We start from the raw sequence: 17,012 nt of genomic DNA, 5'->3' as shown, positions 1-17,012 counted from the left end.
TGCGATTAGGACCCATGGTTCAAGGTCCTGTTGTTGCTGAGCTTTTCCCACATGTAATTCTAGAAAGAGCCTCTGGTAAAGGCAATGTTCATCTCATTATCAATTCAATTTTTGTGACAGCCCTGCTAGGGCTCTTAATTTCTTGTGTTAAAACAACAAATGAGATGACCCAACTGCAATCTCTAATAGGTATCATGGGTCAGTAATCATTCATTTGTTATAGTGCCTCTCACATGAAGGATGGAGATGAAAATTTGTCCTTCTAATGGCAAGAGCAGTAAATTAGTTTTATTTCACTGTTAAATCTAGAGGCCTGAAAATGAGGATGACCAACCCTTATCTGGGAAGAAAATGTGTCAGCTCAAGGGATTTTCTGCATTAGGCAAATAGGCTGCTCATAATCACCCATTAAACAGTCACAGCAGCTGTCTCCTGACACCCTTTGCTGCTCCAAGTAGTTGTTGCATTGGACACTGCAAAACTTTTCAAGTCTGATGTCCAGTTCTGGGCTACTGACCCCAGCTCCAATTCTAGCCAAGGAAGAGAAGTAAATGTCTCTTGCAGGTGCTGCATGGTAATTTCATCTTTCCCTGAAGATGGGCATGTTCAAAACAGAGACAATGAATTGCTCTGTGGAGGTACATCTTATCTCCATTTGTCCTGGTTTGGACCAGGATGGAGTTAATTTTCACTGGAGAATTTCATGCCCTGTGATGTCATGCCCAGGTGGGCAGGCCGCTCGTTCCTCAGGCACCGTCTGCTGGTTGGGCCATGCTGTTGCTGTGGGGGGCGGTCGCCCTGCGCTCAGTAAGCCACTGCTGCATTTTACCCATTTTCTTTTTGAACTCACTATTGTTACTGTTGTTCTCTTGTTCTATTTAGTAAATTCTTTCTTTTTACTCAACCCACAAATCCTCTTCTTTTGTCCCTCCCCTACCTTACCAGAGTGGGGAGGGGCAGGTGAATGACCAGCCACGTGCCGTCTGGCTGCCACCTGAGTTCAAACCTCCGAAGATTTTGGCACCCAACACGGGGCACGGAGGCTTTTCTTTTTGTTTGAGATAACAAGAAAACAGGTAAAATGTGGATTGCTTGGCTCCTTAAGATCTTGTCACCTCATTTGCAATACGTGTTTCCCATGCTGTTGCTGACCTTCCGTGAGAGTTGGGTTAAGATTTTGTTCCTGTTGTACTGTGTGATGCTCATCTATGATAGCGTGCAGTCATAGGTCCTGGGGCTATTTACAGCTGTGTTTGAGAAATTTGGAGAGTTCAAATATCTTTGGAATGTTGACAAAACATGTTTGCTGTGATGTTCGGAGCTAGTGTTTTCCTGCACGTGGTTCAGGTTTTGTTTATGGTTAAGCTACTATTTAGGATTAACCAAGCAACAGAGACTGCAGCCACTACAAGCCCGAGGATGGGCGCTGCAGCTGAAACAGAGAACCAACATTCGACACCATTATTAAGGGAGCTTCAGGTGAGTATCTCAGATTTGAACATGTCTATCTCTTAGACATATACATTTAGACAAGAAAAATTCAACTCAAAATTTATCCAGTTGTTTGTCATAGGTGTTTCTTCTTTCAAGTAACTCTATACTTCTCCTTGAAGCATTTGCAAGCCCCATGGGTCTAAAAGGTATTCTGATATGGCATGGACTCGCTGTGGATCTGAAAACTGAAGCCATCACTTCATGCTCATAGGGTGGAAAGGAGGGAAATGAAGGGTTTTAAAGACGGAAGCTATGTTGACAGGGGCATGAAGGTGCCTAACAGCCTTCACTGAGCAAATAGCTGCTGATGAAGTCTCAGAAACAGCTGAGTGGCTCCTCCTGGGAGTGTGAGCGTCTCTCTTGAAGTAACTACACATGTGATTCACACCTTTGGTCTGACAGGCTGCACAAAACAGCACATAGCCATTCCTACTTGTTAAACCTGTTCCCAGAAGTCTGCCCTGAGCTCTCCTAGCCCTATATGAAGCCAGAAGGGGATGTAATGCCCGCCCTGACTGACTCAGGTAGTCACAGGGTGTGCAGTTCCTTACAGCAAAGCCATGCTGTTCACCCCAGGGTCACATCCCGACAGGGAGCAGGGACTGCAGCTGGGAGCTCAGTGGCCTGAGCCCTGGGCGGTGGAGCTGTGCCCTCTTGCACACATGCACCCTGGCCCAGGGAGCAGGTAGGCAGCACTGCAGCCTGAGAGACAGGGAGCAGATCTTCCCCCGGTGCCCCATCCCTGAGCCACCACACTTACTACCTCCAGCCCTGGCAGCCCTTTGGGAAGATGGAGAGAAGTTTATCCTGGGGAAGAAAGGCTGAAACACCTTTGATGTGTTGAAATGAGTGGTCTGTCATCTTGTTCAATAATATGTCACACAGAAAGCTCTATAAAAAGCTGAAAACACAAAAAAATACCCCACTCTTAAATCCTCAAAACCCATAAGTGTATCAGAATAGCTGTACAACTATTCACTTTTACGAAGCACAAGGTATGGAGTATTGTACAGCCAGCCAAGTTTATGAGAGCATGTATTAAGCTGCCTCCATGGGGAGGACCTAGTTGAAGTTAAAACATAAAACCTTCCCACAAGACAAGTGAGGGTGTGAGAGGGGACATAAAAGTGCAAGAATGGCTTTGAATAAGAAATGTGGCCCCTCTGCCTCCTTTATGTAATGCTACACTTTCACTGAAATACGAAATTTTAGGAAGGAGAGCCAGAGAGACAAGAGCAAATAGAAAGAGCCTCTGGTGCTGCAGCCAGAGCTGCACAGCTTACACCGGTGGATTTCCAGCAAGAGCCTACCCAACTTTAAAAACAGCTAGACTCCAGGAGCTGCTGGGTGATGGGCGTCTTACCTCTGGATTATTCAAGGTTTCCCTATGAACAGCATTGTCGTCCCCTGGTGACATCCAACCAGTGAACCTCACCTCAATGCCTGATATGGTCATGGAGCAGATCCTTCTGGAAGATGTCGAAACGTATGGAAGACAGGGATGTGATTAGAGACAACCAACATAGCTTCACCAAGGACAAATCATGTCTGACTTATCTAGTGGCCTTCTACAGTGGAGTGACTGTATCAGTGGACAAGGGAAGAACTACAGATGTCATCTACCTGGATGTCTGTAAGGCCTTTGATACGGTTCCCCACAGCATGCTTACCTCTAAGTTGGAGAGAGATGTATTTGATGGATGGACTGTTAGATGGATAAGGAATTGACTGGATGACAGCATCCAAAGAGTTACAATCAATGGCTCAATATCCTAGTGGAAACTAGTAACAAGTGTTGTCCCACAGGGTCTGTACTGGGACCGATACGAGTTAGTATATTCATCAATAACATAGGTAGTAGGATTGAATGCACGCTCAGCAAGTTTGCAAGTGACATCAAACCAAGCAGTGCTTTGATTTGCTTGAGGAAAGGGATGCCATACAAAGCAACCTTGGCAGGTTTGAGTCTTGGGACCTTGTGAGTTTCATGAGGTTCAACAAGGCCAAGTGCAAGGTCTGGCACCTGAGTTGGGGCAACCCCTGGTATAAATACAGACTGGATGGTGAATGGTTTGGGAGCAGCCCTGTGGAGGACTTGGGGATACTGGTGGATGAAAAATCAGATATGACTCATCAGTGTGCACTTGCAGCCCAGAAAGCCAACCATATCCTGGGCTAAATAAAAAGCAGCGTGACCAGCGGGTTGAGGGATGCGATTCTGCCCCTCTACTCTGCTCTTGTGAGAGTCCACCTGGAGTACTGCCTCCCACCTTGGGGTCCACAGCACAAGACAGACATGGACCTGTTGGAGTGGGTCCAGAGGAGGGCCACAAAAATGGTCAGAAGGCTGGAACACCTCTCTTGTGAAGAAAGGCTGAGAGAGTTAGGATTGTTCAGCTGGAGAAGAGAAGGCTCCAGGGAGACCTGACTGTGACCTTTCAATATATAAAGGGGGCTAATAAAAAAGATGGAGAGACACTTTACCTGGGCCTCTAGCAACAGGAGAAGTGGTAGCAGTTTTAAACTGAAAGAGGGTAGGTTTAGATTGGACATAAGGAAGAAATTTTTTTGTGATGAGACATGGCAACAGGTTGCCCAGAGAAGTTGTGGATGACGCATCATTGGAAGTGTTCAAGGTCAGGTTGGACAGGGCTTTGAGCAACCTGATCTAGTGAAAGATGTCCCTGTCCATGGCAGGGGAGTTGAACTAGATGATCTCCAAAAGTCCTTTCCAGCCCAAGTCATCCTGTGATTCTGTGACTCTATGCTCTCTCATGGTGGCACATGATGCCAGCAGGCTAGGGGATGCCAGGAGACTCCTTCCTCAAAATGGCAGTGCTGCAGGAAGGGCAGTGTTCCACCTCTCCTGGCTAGGGGAGACCTTTTTGTGTCATATCTGAGGCATTTTGACAGGACAAGTTGGAAAAAAATGAATACTGTCTTTCTCTGTGCTCTGCTCCTTCTGCATGTGGAGCACTGCAGACTTGGAGACTGTAAATACAGTACCTTTCTGTAAGCATGAATGTTAACTTAGAAGGTTGTTGTGGGCTTTTTTTTCTTCAACAAAACCCTTTAAACTTTCACTCTATTTATAGAGATAATGTTCTTGCTCTAGGTGGAACATTGTCTTCTCTGGCTAACCTGAGCCTCCTTTTTTGTTCTTTCTTTCCACCTGCATCCCCCCCATGTGAAGAAAACTTATAGAAGAACTATTCTTTGAGAATTTGAGGGGGAGGAAGAAGAAGGAACAGGCTATGATTTGCACAAAATTAAAAGAAGTATTTGTGACACAAGCTAAATGTTCCCACAGAAATGTCCCTTTCCTTACTGCGAAGAATGTCTCAGTGAAGCATCAGCACACATTACACAAACTAAAAAAATTTCCCTGGACTTGCAGTTTGTTTTTCATGCCAAAAAGCTAATGGATCATAGTGTTTTTCTGGATTGTTCTTCATTTTTTCTCCTTTCTTAAGACTGACTGCACAAACTGAAGACACACTTTCAGCTGACAGTGGAATAATGATGAATTTTGGGTTGTCTTGTAACAGGGAGGTGTTTTTCATTCAGTGCTGCACTCACACTGCAGGTACCCAGAGCAAGGGCAAGCTGAAAGCTCAGGGCTAGGTCACTAGTGGAGAAGAGGCAGGGACATATAGAGGAAAGGAGAGTTACTCTGGGCCCAGCACAATTTATTTTCCCCACTTCTCTTCCTAAAGCTCCTGAAACCTGAGCATGACCTCCGCCGCACCAGGCCATTGTAGATGGGTTTGAGATGCCTGTCACCCATTGGTACCAGGGGTGGCTCAGCAGGAGGGAGACAGGTGTGATTTTAACCACTCTTGCATTTCTCCAGACACAGTTCTCAGGAGATCTTAACCAAAACTGAGGAGTGTCTTACAGTTCATACATTGCTCAGTGATTACTACAGAGATGTTAGGCACAGGCACAGCCTATGAGACAGGACAGGGAGCCAGCATCAGCAGCATTGCATGCCCTGTGGTCCCTCCCTGCTCCACCGACGTGGCCCCAGCCCAGGGTCTGAACTCAGCTGTGACCTGCCTGGTGTGGGTTTAATTGCACATTACCCTGTGACAGTTGCAAGAAGAGTGTGACATAGACCATAGAGGAAATCAGTCCCACCAAGAGAGGTTGCAGGCTTGCTCAACAACCACCACCTCATCCCTTCTCTCCTTCCAACAGACCAGTAATGTTTGTGCTGTCCTTTGGTACTCCCGGGGTGCATTTCTGAAAGAGCAGTTAGTGGATTTAAATGTCATATAATTGTTATAGCTGGAGGTTGCCTGATGGAAGGAAAACATTTCCATTGTCTCAGGGTGGATTTGGTCTAATTATCTCAGATGACACCAGCAAATCTGCTCTTCTTGGAGACATGCTGTTACTGTAGTAACTTGTAAATGATTATTGGATGATGAGTTATTAGAGACAGTCTGAACTGTAAGTTTATTAGCACAGTGGGCAATCTTTTTTTTTTTTTTTAATCTTTTCCATATTAATTTATTTTTCAGTGTGAATGTAAAACACAAAATCGACAGGTCAGATATAGGCCTCTTGTGAACTCTGCCTCCCCTATCAGACAGAGCAGATGCAGCTCAGAACTACTTTATCACTTTGCTTTTAATTAAAGCCTATAATGGTTTTGCACTTTGTTAACAGGCTTTATCCAAAATACAAAGTGTATTGAATGAAATGAATCTTGAGATAATTCTACATTTTCGATTATCTCTTTCTACATATGCAGGCCATTTACTACATCACCCAGAGCTACAACCAGCATTGCCTCATGAGTGATCTGATGATAAACAGTGGTTACACCCTGCCCTTCTGGAGCAAGAGCTGATAGCATGTGCCTTGGCTTTCCATATATGCCTTCTGTGCATTTAGAGGCATCAACCTTGCTTAGAACAAGGTACCTGGGGGTGTTGATTGACAGCCGGCTGAACAGGAGCCAGCAGTGTGCCCAGGTGGCCAAGAAGGCCAATGGCATCCTGGCTTGTGTCAGCAATAGCGTGGCCAGCAGGGACAGGGAAGGGATCTTACCCCTGTACTCGGCACTGGGGAGGCCGCCCCTCGATTCCTGTGTTCAGTTTTGGGCCCCTCACTACAAAAAGGACATTGAATGACTCGAGCGTGTCCAGAGAAGGGCAACGAAGCTGGTGCAGGGTCTGGAGCACAGGTCGTACGGGGAGCGGCTGAGGGAACTGGGGGTGTTTAGTCTGGAGAAGAGGAGGCTGAGGGGAGACCTCATCACCCTCTACAGCTCCCTGAAAGGAGGTTGCAGAGAGCTGGGGATGAGTCTCTTTAACCAAGTAACAAGGGACAGGACAAGAGGGAATGGCCTCAAGTTGCACCAGGGAAGGTTTAGACTGGATATCAGGAGGCATTTCTTTCCAGAAGGGGTTGTTAGGCGTTGGAATGTGCTGCCCAGGGAGGTGGTGGAGTCCCCATCCCTGGAGGTGTTTAAGAGTCAGGTTGACATAGCGCTGAGGGATATGGTGTAGTTGGGAACTGTCAGTGTTAGGTTAATGGTTGGACTGGATGATCTTCAAGGTCCTTTCCAGCCTAGATGATTCTGTGATTCTGTATAACATTTTCTTCTGATCCAAAGAGAAGACAGCAAATGTCTCCATGCGCCAGTGCATCAGCAGTTGCAATGGAATATCAAATACTCTGCACTATGGTTTGTTGTCAATGTATTGTGTCCAGTCCAAAAATGCAGCAAGGAGAATTCAAGTGACAAACCAGGTCCCAAGCACATGTCCCACCCTCCTACCTGTCTTCTTCCGAATTCATAATGGGACCCCAGCCCTTCTGTGAGGCTGGGAAGTGTGCCAGGAGGAGATTCAGGGTCTCCCAGGACCAAACCGGAGAGGGAAATGGTCAGATCAACCCTAAACTACCATCAGAGGAGGAAAACCATGTTTCTGACATGCAGCTGCTCACCCTTTCCACATCTATTGCTGACAGTAACTGTAGCTCAATATCCAGAATGTGGATTCATCCTCAGTAGCCACCTGCACTTCAGGGAAGCTCCTAATAACAGAGACAGAGCCTGTCCCTGATCCTTCTATGGTCACAGCAGGCACATCAGCTCCCGCTCCAACAAAACAGCCTCAGTTCAGCTTCTCTCTTGGGTACCTCTGCAAAGGGCTTAAATGTTACTGGCAAGGGTACCCTCATTGGCTTCTCCTTGAGGAACAGGAGCAGTTTATTGTGTTCTTCTACTTCTCCTCTCCATTTTAAAAGACCTTCAAAATTTCCAGGAAGCCACTGTTTCTGTCAGGGGGTCCCAAACACAAGTAACAGAGAGCAGAAATATTACATGGGTGAGGGTAGTGAGTATGGGTGCAGGATAAACCTTCACTGAACAAGGATTCACTGGGCACTATGAGCATGTCTGGTCCTATTTGTTCCCACAGCCATGGTCTCATGGGCTCACTGTGTTTACTCAAAGCCGGGATGCCTTTTTTCTGTTGTTACAGATCTTAAATCTAAGATTCATCTTTGGTTAAGCCCTTGGAGCTGGCACAGGGCAATTATCCCAGAGCAGGTGATGTATATCAATGTGCCAACCTGCCAGACCTCCACGGGTCCAGATGCTTCCATTTCATCCATTTCATCTCCATGCTTTTCAATTATTTTGGCTAGCAAATAATGGTGCCAGATGCTCCACAGGAATTGCCCATGTACATGGTTTTACTTGTATATACTCAATGTATTTTTTTCCTCAAAGAAAGCACAGAAAGTGATCTCAGGTAAGATCCAGTAAACACAGCAGTTAAGCCAGGGTCCTTTGTCTGGGTGCCCATGACCCATCTACAGCTTTGGCTGGGGGTCAGCAAGGTGGTGCATCCCCCTTCAGAGTGAAACACAGAAAGTATCCATGTCCTCCCTCCTGGACTGAGAATGGTCTATCAAACTTGGTTTTAAACCAAGAGAGCTGGACAGCATTACTTTTATCCACCCTGCTGGTGTCTACACCTTGGTATGTCTCAGAAAGCATCTATGAGACTGCAGTGCTTTAGTATGGATCCTGTTTATACTGCATTATAATTACATTGTTTTCAATGTATTGAAGAATGTAAAGTTTTTTGATTATTTTGCACTTCAGGTCTTCATGACAGTTTATGCTTAAAAAACTGATTTTTGAAAAGCAAGCAAAGGGTTTTAATTTGAGAATAATGTCTTTCTTTCCATCTGGAATCCATTTAAAATGCCGTGACATATTTTTGCTACATCTACCAGAAAAACAAATTTTTTTTTTCCAAAATACCTCTAAAAATATGTGGCCTCATCTAAAATTCAGGGTTCTCTGATACAGAGAAATGTGGTGCTACAATGTGGACATGTACTAAAGCAAGCAGCATTTTCTCTGAATACTCATATGTATGTAATTAGCATGAGGACACCCATTAATACATCCCATGCACTGTGTCACCAAATCACACCTGATTATGTTGCAAAGTGAGATTAGCAAAATGAGCTTGAAGTTGTCCTCTCACTGCCATTTGATAGTAGGGAAAACAAATCCTTCCACTGCCAAAACTGCAACTAATATTCAGTACTTAAGAAATTCAACTGATGCATTCATAATGAATAGGATTTTGTGTAATTAAAATTTTAAATAAATCCCCAACATAAGCCCTGGCTTGGACTTCTTAATTTCAGATACGGAAGTACAGCTTTTGACAAAATATGTTGAGAGTTGTTTTATAATTTTTTTTCCTTCTCTTTTCTTTCATCTGAGAGATTTACAAAATCTCATTAGCATACTAAAAAATAGCAGAAAAGAAATTAAATGAAGACCAGGATTAAAAGACTCACTACTTTCTTCATGTCACCTTTATAGTTCTTTTGAGCATCTGTCCCTGTGTGGTGGGTGTAAGTAATGTGGAGGTGGATGTTAGTGGGTGGCAAAGCTTTTATGAGGCAGAAAGAAGCTGAGAATTAGAAAATTATTGGAGGCAGTTTCCATACAGATGAGAAGAAGCAATCAGACCCTGAGAAGCCAAAGAATAGGAGGAAGACAGTAAGAAAACTGAATAAATGGCACATTTCACTGGCAAGGAAAATTTGTCTCAGAAGAAACCCTGAAAGTTGCCATGGAGCTCTCACTCAAAGCATCCCACAGCTGCAGGCCCAGATCCTTCTCTACCTGCAGAAATCTTTAGGTCAAATCCAAAAATCCACCAAGTTCTCATGGCATGTTTCCAGGTTGCTCACCTACCTGTGGCATTCCTCGTTGTCCCTTGTCACACGTGGGTCGGTGGAGGAGATGAGATAAGCAATGGCACATTAGCAAGGAGGTCCTGTAGTTGGGAGGAAGATGGTGTTGCCCTGGAGAGCTGGACTCCACACATGCCTCTTCCCGGAAAGCCCTGTATGATTCTGGAGAGTCATTTACAACAAGCTGTTCATGGATGGCTTCTAGTCAGTCAATCTCTGCTCCCAGGTTGCTTAACCTAAAGTCTTAGACCTGATTTGCAGATAGTTTAATCACTTGTAGCTGCATCTGAGGTTAACGGAGGCTGAGTTTTGAAAATATCAAGTGCTCTAGGAGGCAGTTCTACTACGAAAAATCAGGGGCTGTGTGATATGAGCAACAAAATGGGATCAATACACTTGGATCTTTGATCTCTTCATGCCTGAATTCCTTGACCCTAAACTGGGAAATAATATTGCCGTTGTACTTTAGCTCAACATCATAGGTATCAGCTGACATATGTCTGTGATGCAGAGAGACAGCCACAGCAATAAGACTCATAGGAGAAAAAAGACATGACAAAATGGACTCTTCTCAGAGGCAGGTTTTTTTAAAAAATATGCAGTCTCAAATTTGAGACTGTTTTCACAAGAACAGGAAAAATAAGCTCACCATCAAAATGCATGGGCTTCCATCCGCCCAGATCCCACTATTTTTTAAATAAAAAGGGTTCCAAAATTATTTGACCTGGACAAAACTTTGTTTTCCCCCACTGCATTATTCTCAGAAACATTTAAATCAGACCTGTGTTATGAGTCTATATATAAATATGTGTATGTGTGTTTATGTAAAAGTATATCTATTTTAATACATATTTTAAAGTCAGACTGAATCAGGTGTTATCCCAAACAATGTAAATTTTACTGAGTTGTACACAGTAGGAGTCTGGAGTGGGATCAGCTGTAGCAGGAGGTAGCATTAGCACGGGGGGTAGGTTTGTAACAGGCGGTGTGAGAACAGCCCCTCTCAACCCCTGGCTCCCACCAAAGGTCTCACGGTGAACATACACGGCTCTTACCAAGTCTTCTGTAATCCCCCCAAGAAAGCTGTGTCTGAGGAGGAAAGTTTGGATCCACAGGAGGAGCATATACGGGTACCCTCTTGGAAGGAGGATTAAGTTGTAACATCTCAGGGTGTGCTAAAGCTGGGCTGGGGTGGAGAGGGGAGGTCTGTCCACTGGTTTGGTTTGGCTGGCATGTCCGACAGTTTTATTTTCATTTCTGCCACTTTCTGCATGACCCGGCTCAGAAGTCCTACCATGATGGCCACCAGACTACACCATTGGCTTCCTCAAGCAGATAGCCCAGCCCATGGGTGAATTAATGAGTGTTTGCAAAGTTGTGTGTCATCACTGAACAAAATGCAATTGCACCGGCGTAAAGTGTCTGGAAAAGGATGATTATTCGCAGAATGTGTTTTGTTGACAGAAAGCCTTATTGACTGGGCAAGAAACGAATCCTTGTCCTCACTCCTTGGGATGTTCTTGGCATGCACTGGCACTGTTCACAGGCATGTAAAAGGCTGATTTTTTACAAGTTATGGGTGTTACTGTAAATAAAAGTATGAATATGGCATCCAGGCTCCAGGTATAACACTAGTGCAGAAAGGCAACATTTAACCTTCACTCTGAATACCTGAGCAGCATTTGTTCTTCTATAATGTGGTGGTGCTACTCACCCTCCTTTTATTATACTCCATATCATCAGGGTCTGGGGTGGGAGGACTGGATTCAACCCTCCCTCACCCTGAGGGGTTTGCATCAAGCAAATTCTCCATTTGCAAGTCAGGACTTTGATTGTAAGGCATTTGGCTGCTCAGGGCAGCAGCCACCAATGTGCAGCAGAGAAGCAGTGCTTGAAGGATGGTGGTATAGCCAGTGCCTGCACCCCCCAGTGTCTGGAACTCAGCCAGCAAGGGTGCAGCATGGGTTGCTGCCTCTGTTTTCACTATTTTTACCACAGTTGAACTAAAGTTTTTGCTAGTTAAAATACACAAGGTCCCTCAGAACACGAGGAGCAGCACCAAAGCCGTCCCTCCTGGCTGGGTGCCTCAGCTTTGCAGCTGCAGACTCAGAGATATGCTTGTGTCTTTGCTACCTCTTGGAAATCTCTACCTCTTGGATCTACCTTTCAACCTTCCCCTGGATTTTCTGTCAAGTCATTGGTGACTGGAGGTGTAATGGTGGGAGGGAGGCAGAGATTTACACCCTCATGTGAACAGGCATCCATTTCTCTCTCCACGGACTGTGTTGTCTCCAGTGCAGCAGAAGAAACCCATAGCAGTACAACTCTCTCCTGACTGGAATAGGGATGCCCTTTTACTCCTTGTCTAGAAACCAGAAAAACCTCTGCGGGTCTACCCTGAGGACGGGTTTTGTCCTGGCTGTGTGTAGAGCAGTGTCTGGAGGGGAAGAGCCTTTGGCGTCTTTTGTAATGAAGTAAATTGCACTCCAGGGCTCTGCATGGGCTGTAAAAGCAGATGTTCTCCAGTTAGACACTTAATGCTCAGGCATCAAAGTTAGAAGAGATGAGTCACACCTGGAGCAGGTTGTTTCATTTTTAGCAGAAAGTCTGCAGAAAGGCTGGGGCAGGATCCAGAAGCCCTGAGACACAGGTCCAAATATAAACATTTTTTTTTTTCCCATAAGAAAAGCACTATGTGTTTATAAATTGCTCTTTGCCAAATGACTTGTTCTTAAAAAGAATTACACTGTAATAAGCTACATCATTAAAAAGAAATTTTTCTGTGAGCAGCAGAGCCTGATTTCCTGCGGTTTGGTGTCTCATGGCGGGATTATCTCTCATCTAATGAGGAGCACTCTGGCTGAAGCCCTTTCTCCTATTCATAAAGGCGCTGTCTCATGTGGGTTCTCTGGTGTCCATAACACATGTGGGATCAAACTGCTATTGTTTAGGTTCTCTCCTATCTGACCATGTAAAACTACCCACACAGCAAGCTGTTCCTCCCTGGAGATGTGAAAGGGTCATACTTCTCTACCCTGCTGCCTCTTCTCACAAAACTGGTTGAAAATTAAAGTCTTTAAGACTTCTATCACACAGTTAAATTTGACTGAAATTGGCCAACAGGCTAAAAGAGCATAATACTGGACTGATGCAACAATATAATAAACCTAATTTTATTAGGTAATCAGGCAATAAATGATGGATAATAAATACTGGAGCAGATTAAACATGGAAAAAAAGTGTTCATAAATATTTATTCAAACATTTAAATGCACTCAAGGTGACCATTATATGCCCGTTTTGCATTTCAGTTTTAGAGGTTTGATTCACAGCCATATGAAAAATCAGCAAGGGCACAGGCACTCCAGTACTTACACTCATACCTCAAAAGTGAAAGCAAAATAATAGTTTTCTATGAGATTTTTTTTTTTTTCACAGAGAAAAAAGGATTTTTTTCAACCTTTCTTTCAGAATATTACAAAATTTAGAATTTAGAAACAGGAATGTTAAATCATTCAGAAACCAGATGTTGAAGATGATTCTCACCTAGTCAGGGAATAAAAACAGATCATGTGATTTGTGTTGGATTTCCAGAATTTTCAATAAACCTGAACAAAGTCAGACCAAAAACCCTTTGCTGAAATGATTCATGGAAATGTTTTGAAAATGTGAGATGTGAAAAGGAATTCTTAATTATTTGCACACACACACAGATCACAAATGAAAAAAAAAATTATACATTGAGTAAATTGCTCATAGTAATTTATTTTTCCAGTTCCTGAGCCATTGAAATGTGCTTGTCATAAAGTGATTTTTGGAGATATTTTTCTTACCTTGGATACAGTTTAGATGGATGAGCTACCATTGCTCTTCATGCTTATCAAATTAGGAGAATGCATTTCTAAATTCAATTACATCCTCAGTGGAAATGGTTTCTCTGACTCTGGTAATCTTTGGAGAAGAATTATACACAGTCTATAAAACTTCACATTTCAAAACCTAATTTTGAATGTTATTCAAGAGGTTAATTTAAGATTCATTTTCCTAAAGAGGAGTTAAATAAAACTGATAGAAGGCTGGAACTTGTCGAGTGGTTGAGAGGTTTATCAGCATGTGAGTATGAGTTCATTAGTTTTAATTAGTATAATCACTAATGTTGCATTAACAGTTTGGTGAGAGAAAGTAATTGCTCACACCCACTGTATTAGATTGGGAGATCAGAATTCATTTTATGAGGCAATTAGCATTTCAGGGATTTTTTTAAAAGGTTTTTACGATCTGCCATTGCAGTAGCTTCCTTCACCAAAAAGAGTTTAAATTAACCATAACTTTCATCCTAATGGGATGCAAAAATTAATGTAGAATTAAGTGTGAACCAGCCATCCCACTGTGATAAGGAGGCAGCTAAAACCACAAACCTCGATTAGTCTATAATGACCTGTTTTATTTCCCAGACAATGATAGTCATTTATCTGTCCTCAATTCATTATCTTCTTGGAAAGTTTATTTTCTTGGATTTTATACAGCAAAACAAATAAAATATGAGGAAGAGACAAGCAAGTAAAAATTCTCAAAAGAAAAAGCTGCAAGGTTCAATAATAGGGTTTAAATAGCCAATTATTCTTCATATCAAATGTCAGAGGAATAAGAAACAGGACACCCGGTGCCTTGGGAAGAACCATGAATTTCACAGCAGCAGCAATCACAACCCTTCTCTGTCCATCACATGCCTTGACAGCTACTGGCAAAATGAGAACGGAGATCCAGGACTTTGTCATCTTCATTGGCAAGGAAGCTCTGGTCATCTGAGAGTTAGGACAGTTGACCCAATTCTTCCAAAACATCCTAGAAAGCAAAAGTGCAAGTTCTGGTGGGAAAAAATGCTTACAGTAGGAATGCTTACTCTCATGTCAAGGCTGTAATGAAAGGCATCACAGTATGCATAGAGAGATGAGACAACACACCATTTACAACATATCTGGCACCTATTATGTGGGATTATGCTTGCCACTGGTTAAAAAAAAAAAATCTCTGCTCAAAAATAGCTGAATAAAGCACAAATCGGCTATAACTTGTACATGGCATGAAAGAGAACTGTTAGATGATAGAACCATACTGTTGTCCCTGTAATTTTGGGTACATACGTTAAAATGAGCAAACATGGGGAAGTATTCAGGGAATTACATGAATCTTCCTAAAGCATACGTTAAAGCAAAATGTACATACATATGTATGTTCTCTTGATTCTCATACTCCTTACAAGCATTTCCAAAGGAGTTCAGAGAAAGACAATGTCCTCTTATATTTAAACATGTAAAATTTACATACAACTAGACAGATTGGATTTCAGCCTTAGTCACTCTTAGGAGTTGAATTACTCCAGAGAAGAGAAGGACTGCCTCACTCTATTGACTGCAGAGGCAGTCTAAGGTAACCAGGTTTCTGTCTTGGATAGCTGAAGTAAATGCTTAAAAAAGGGTAGGATGAATCATGACCAGCATGTCTGTGCCTTAGGGTTTGTCTATGAGCAGAGTTATTGTGGAGAGCCATTACTCTTCCTGAATAACAATACATGTGGATACACTCTTGGTTGAATAAGACTTACTCATTTCTCTTCAACATCCTCCTGACAGAATCAGAGAGGTTTGCTTCCTAGTCATGTGGAATTTTTCTGCAAGAGATGCTGCCTTTTTAGGTAGTTGCCCTACCTTAATCCAAATTTACTTTAGTATAAAAATGCCCTAAATTTGCCATCCATCCACCTTTAAGAGCCATTTAAGATTTATGGAGGTAAGTGCATCAATTAAACACAAATACACTGACAAAAAAAAAGAAGCAAGCATCGTATACAATAAAAACTGTTATTTCACAAATTATGGGTGTTATAAAGCATATTGTTTCAGGAGAAATGCCTGTTTTTGCCAGTGTGTTTCATTAAAGAATAATAAAGCCATACATATTTCATTTCCTTGTTCTGAGCTACAAGAGCCTTAACTATATAAAATGCCCCATGCTGTCCTTGCTTTGTTGGGCTTTCTCTTCTTTTTAATCAGATTTTTCCCCAAAAACTAATGAAATTGCTCTTTAAACAAATACATCACTTTCATTTGAAGTGACTTATCATGGCTCAAATGATTTCTCCCTTATCCTGGAGAACAAGGCAACTGCCAGCACCTTTTGCTGTGCAGATTCAGGTCTGGATTGCCCCTGATCTCCAGAGTGGTGAGTTCCTGGCATTCCCACTGGTGCTGTTTTAGGGGGGGATATTAGGTGACTGATGTCTGTAGGGTCTGCACCTTGCATATCTGTGTTGGTTTCTGGTCCACTTGCTATCACATTTAATTTCTCTCTTCTTGTAGTATGCACCGACCCGCTGTGCAGGTGCACAGACATCCGCGGAGCAAGGCATCCTTCCTCCCTGCCATCACCATGAAGCAGTGCATGATCCCCAGCTGGTTCCCTGCACATGCCCACTCTACTCCTGCCCATGGGAAGGGCACCTGGAGGTGGTGGTGTCCCACCTGAGGCAGACCCACCGCATCAACATCCTTCAGGGGGCAGAGATTGTCTTCCTGGCCACGGACATGCACCTGCCCGCACCCACGGACTGGATCATCATGCACTCTTGCCTTGGCCACCAGTTTTTGCTGGTCCTCAGGAAGCAGGAGAAGTATGAAGGCCACCCCCAGTTCTTTGCCACGATGATGCTGATTGGCACGCCAACCCAAGCAGACAACTTCACCTACCGGCTTGAGCTCAACAGGAACCAGAGGCGCCTTAAGTGGGAGGCGACCCCCAGGTCGGTACTGGAGTGTGTTGACTCTGTAATTTCAGATGGGGATTGCCTTGTGCTGAACACTTCCCTGGCTCAGCTCTTTTCTGACAATGGAAGCCTAGCGATAGGAATTGCAATAACCACCAGCAAAGTTCACAACGCTGAAGATGAAATGTGAGGGGGAAGAGGAAGAGGAGAAGGAGGAGGAACAATGGTGCTCTAGCTGCCTTGTGAGAGTCAGAACTTACAGACTTTTTGGGGGGGTCTCAGGTCTTTTATGGTATTTAGTACTTGTCCACAGTGGGCATTATGTAAACATCCTGTGGTTACAGTCTCTGTGTAATGTATTTACTGTTTTGTTAATACAATTTTATGAGAAATTTTAAAAAGGCTAATCAATTTATTGTCGACCTTCAGCAACACTGGAAACAACACTTTCTCCTGGAAAGTGCACCCAGGCTGACTCCTAGAAACCTTTGGCCTGAGCATGCTGTGCAAA

The 17,012-nt window shown here is 43.5% G+C and overlaps 1 protein-coding gene across 1 annotated transcript in view; it reads left to right on the top strand.

Annotated features, from left to right (window-relative positions):
• Window positions 1–16,762, top strand: part of SIAH3 (siah E3 ubiquitin protein ligase family member 3) — a 48,230-nt gene extending 31,468 nt beyond the window's left edge. The window contains exon 2 of the mRNA XM_074931488.1: window positions 16,098–16,762. Within this exon, the coding sequence (XP_074787589.1) occupies window positions 16,098–16,691 (594 nt within the window). The 3' untranslated portion in view covers window positions 16,692–16,762. The remainder of the gene's footprint in view (window positions 1–16,097) is intronic.
• Window positions 16,763–17,012: the final 250 nt, after the last annotated feature.

The sequence above is a fragment of the Athene noctua genome, chromosome 1 (assembly GCF_965140245.1).
Source record: "Athene noctua chromosome 1, bAthNoc1.hap1.1, whole genome shotgun sequence".
Classification (NCBI taxonomy): domain Eukaryota; kingdom Metazoa; phylum Chordata; class Aves; order Strigiformes; family Strigidae; genus Athene; species Athene noctua.
The sequence above is the reverse complement of the archived record's forward strand: the minus strand, read 5'-3'. Positions and strand labels throughout refer to the sequence as shown.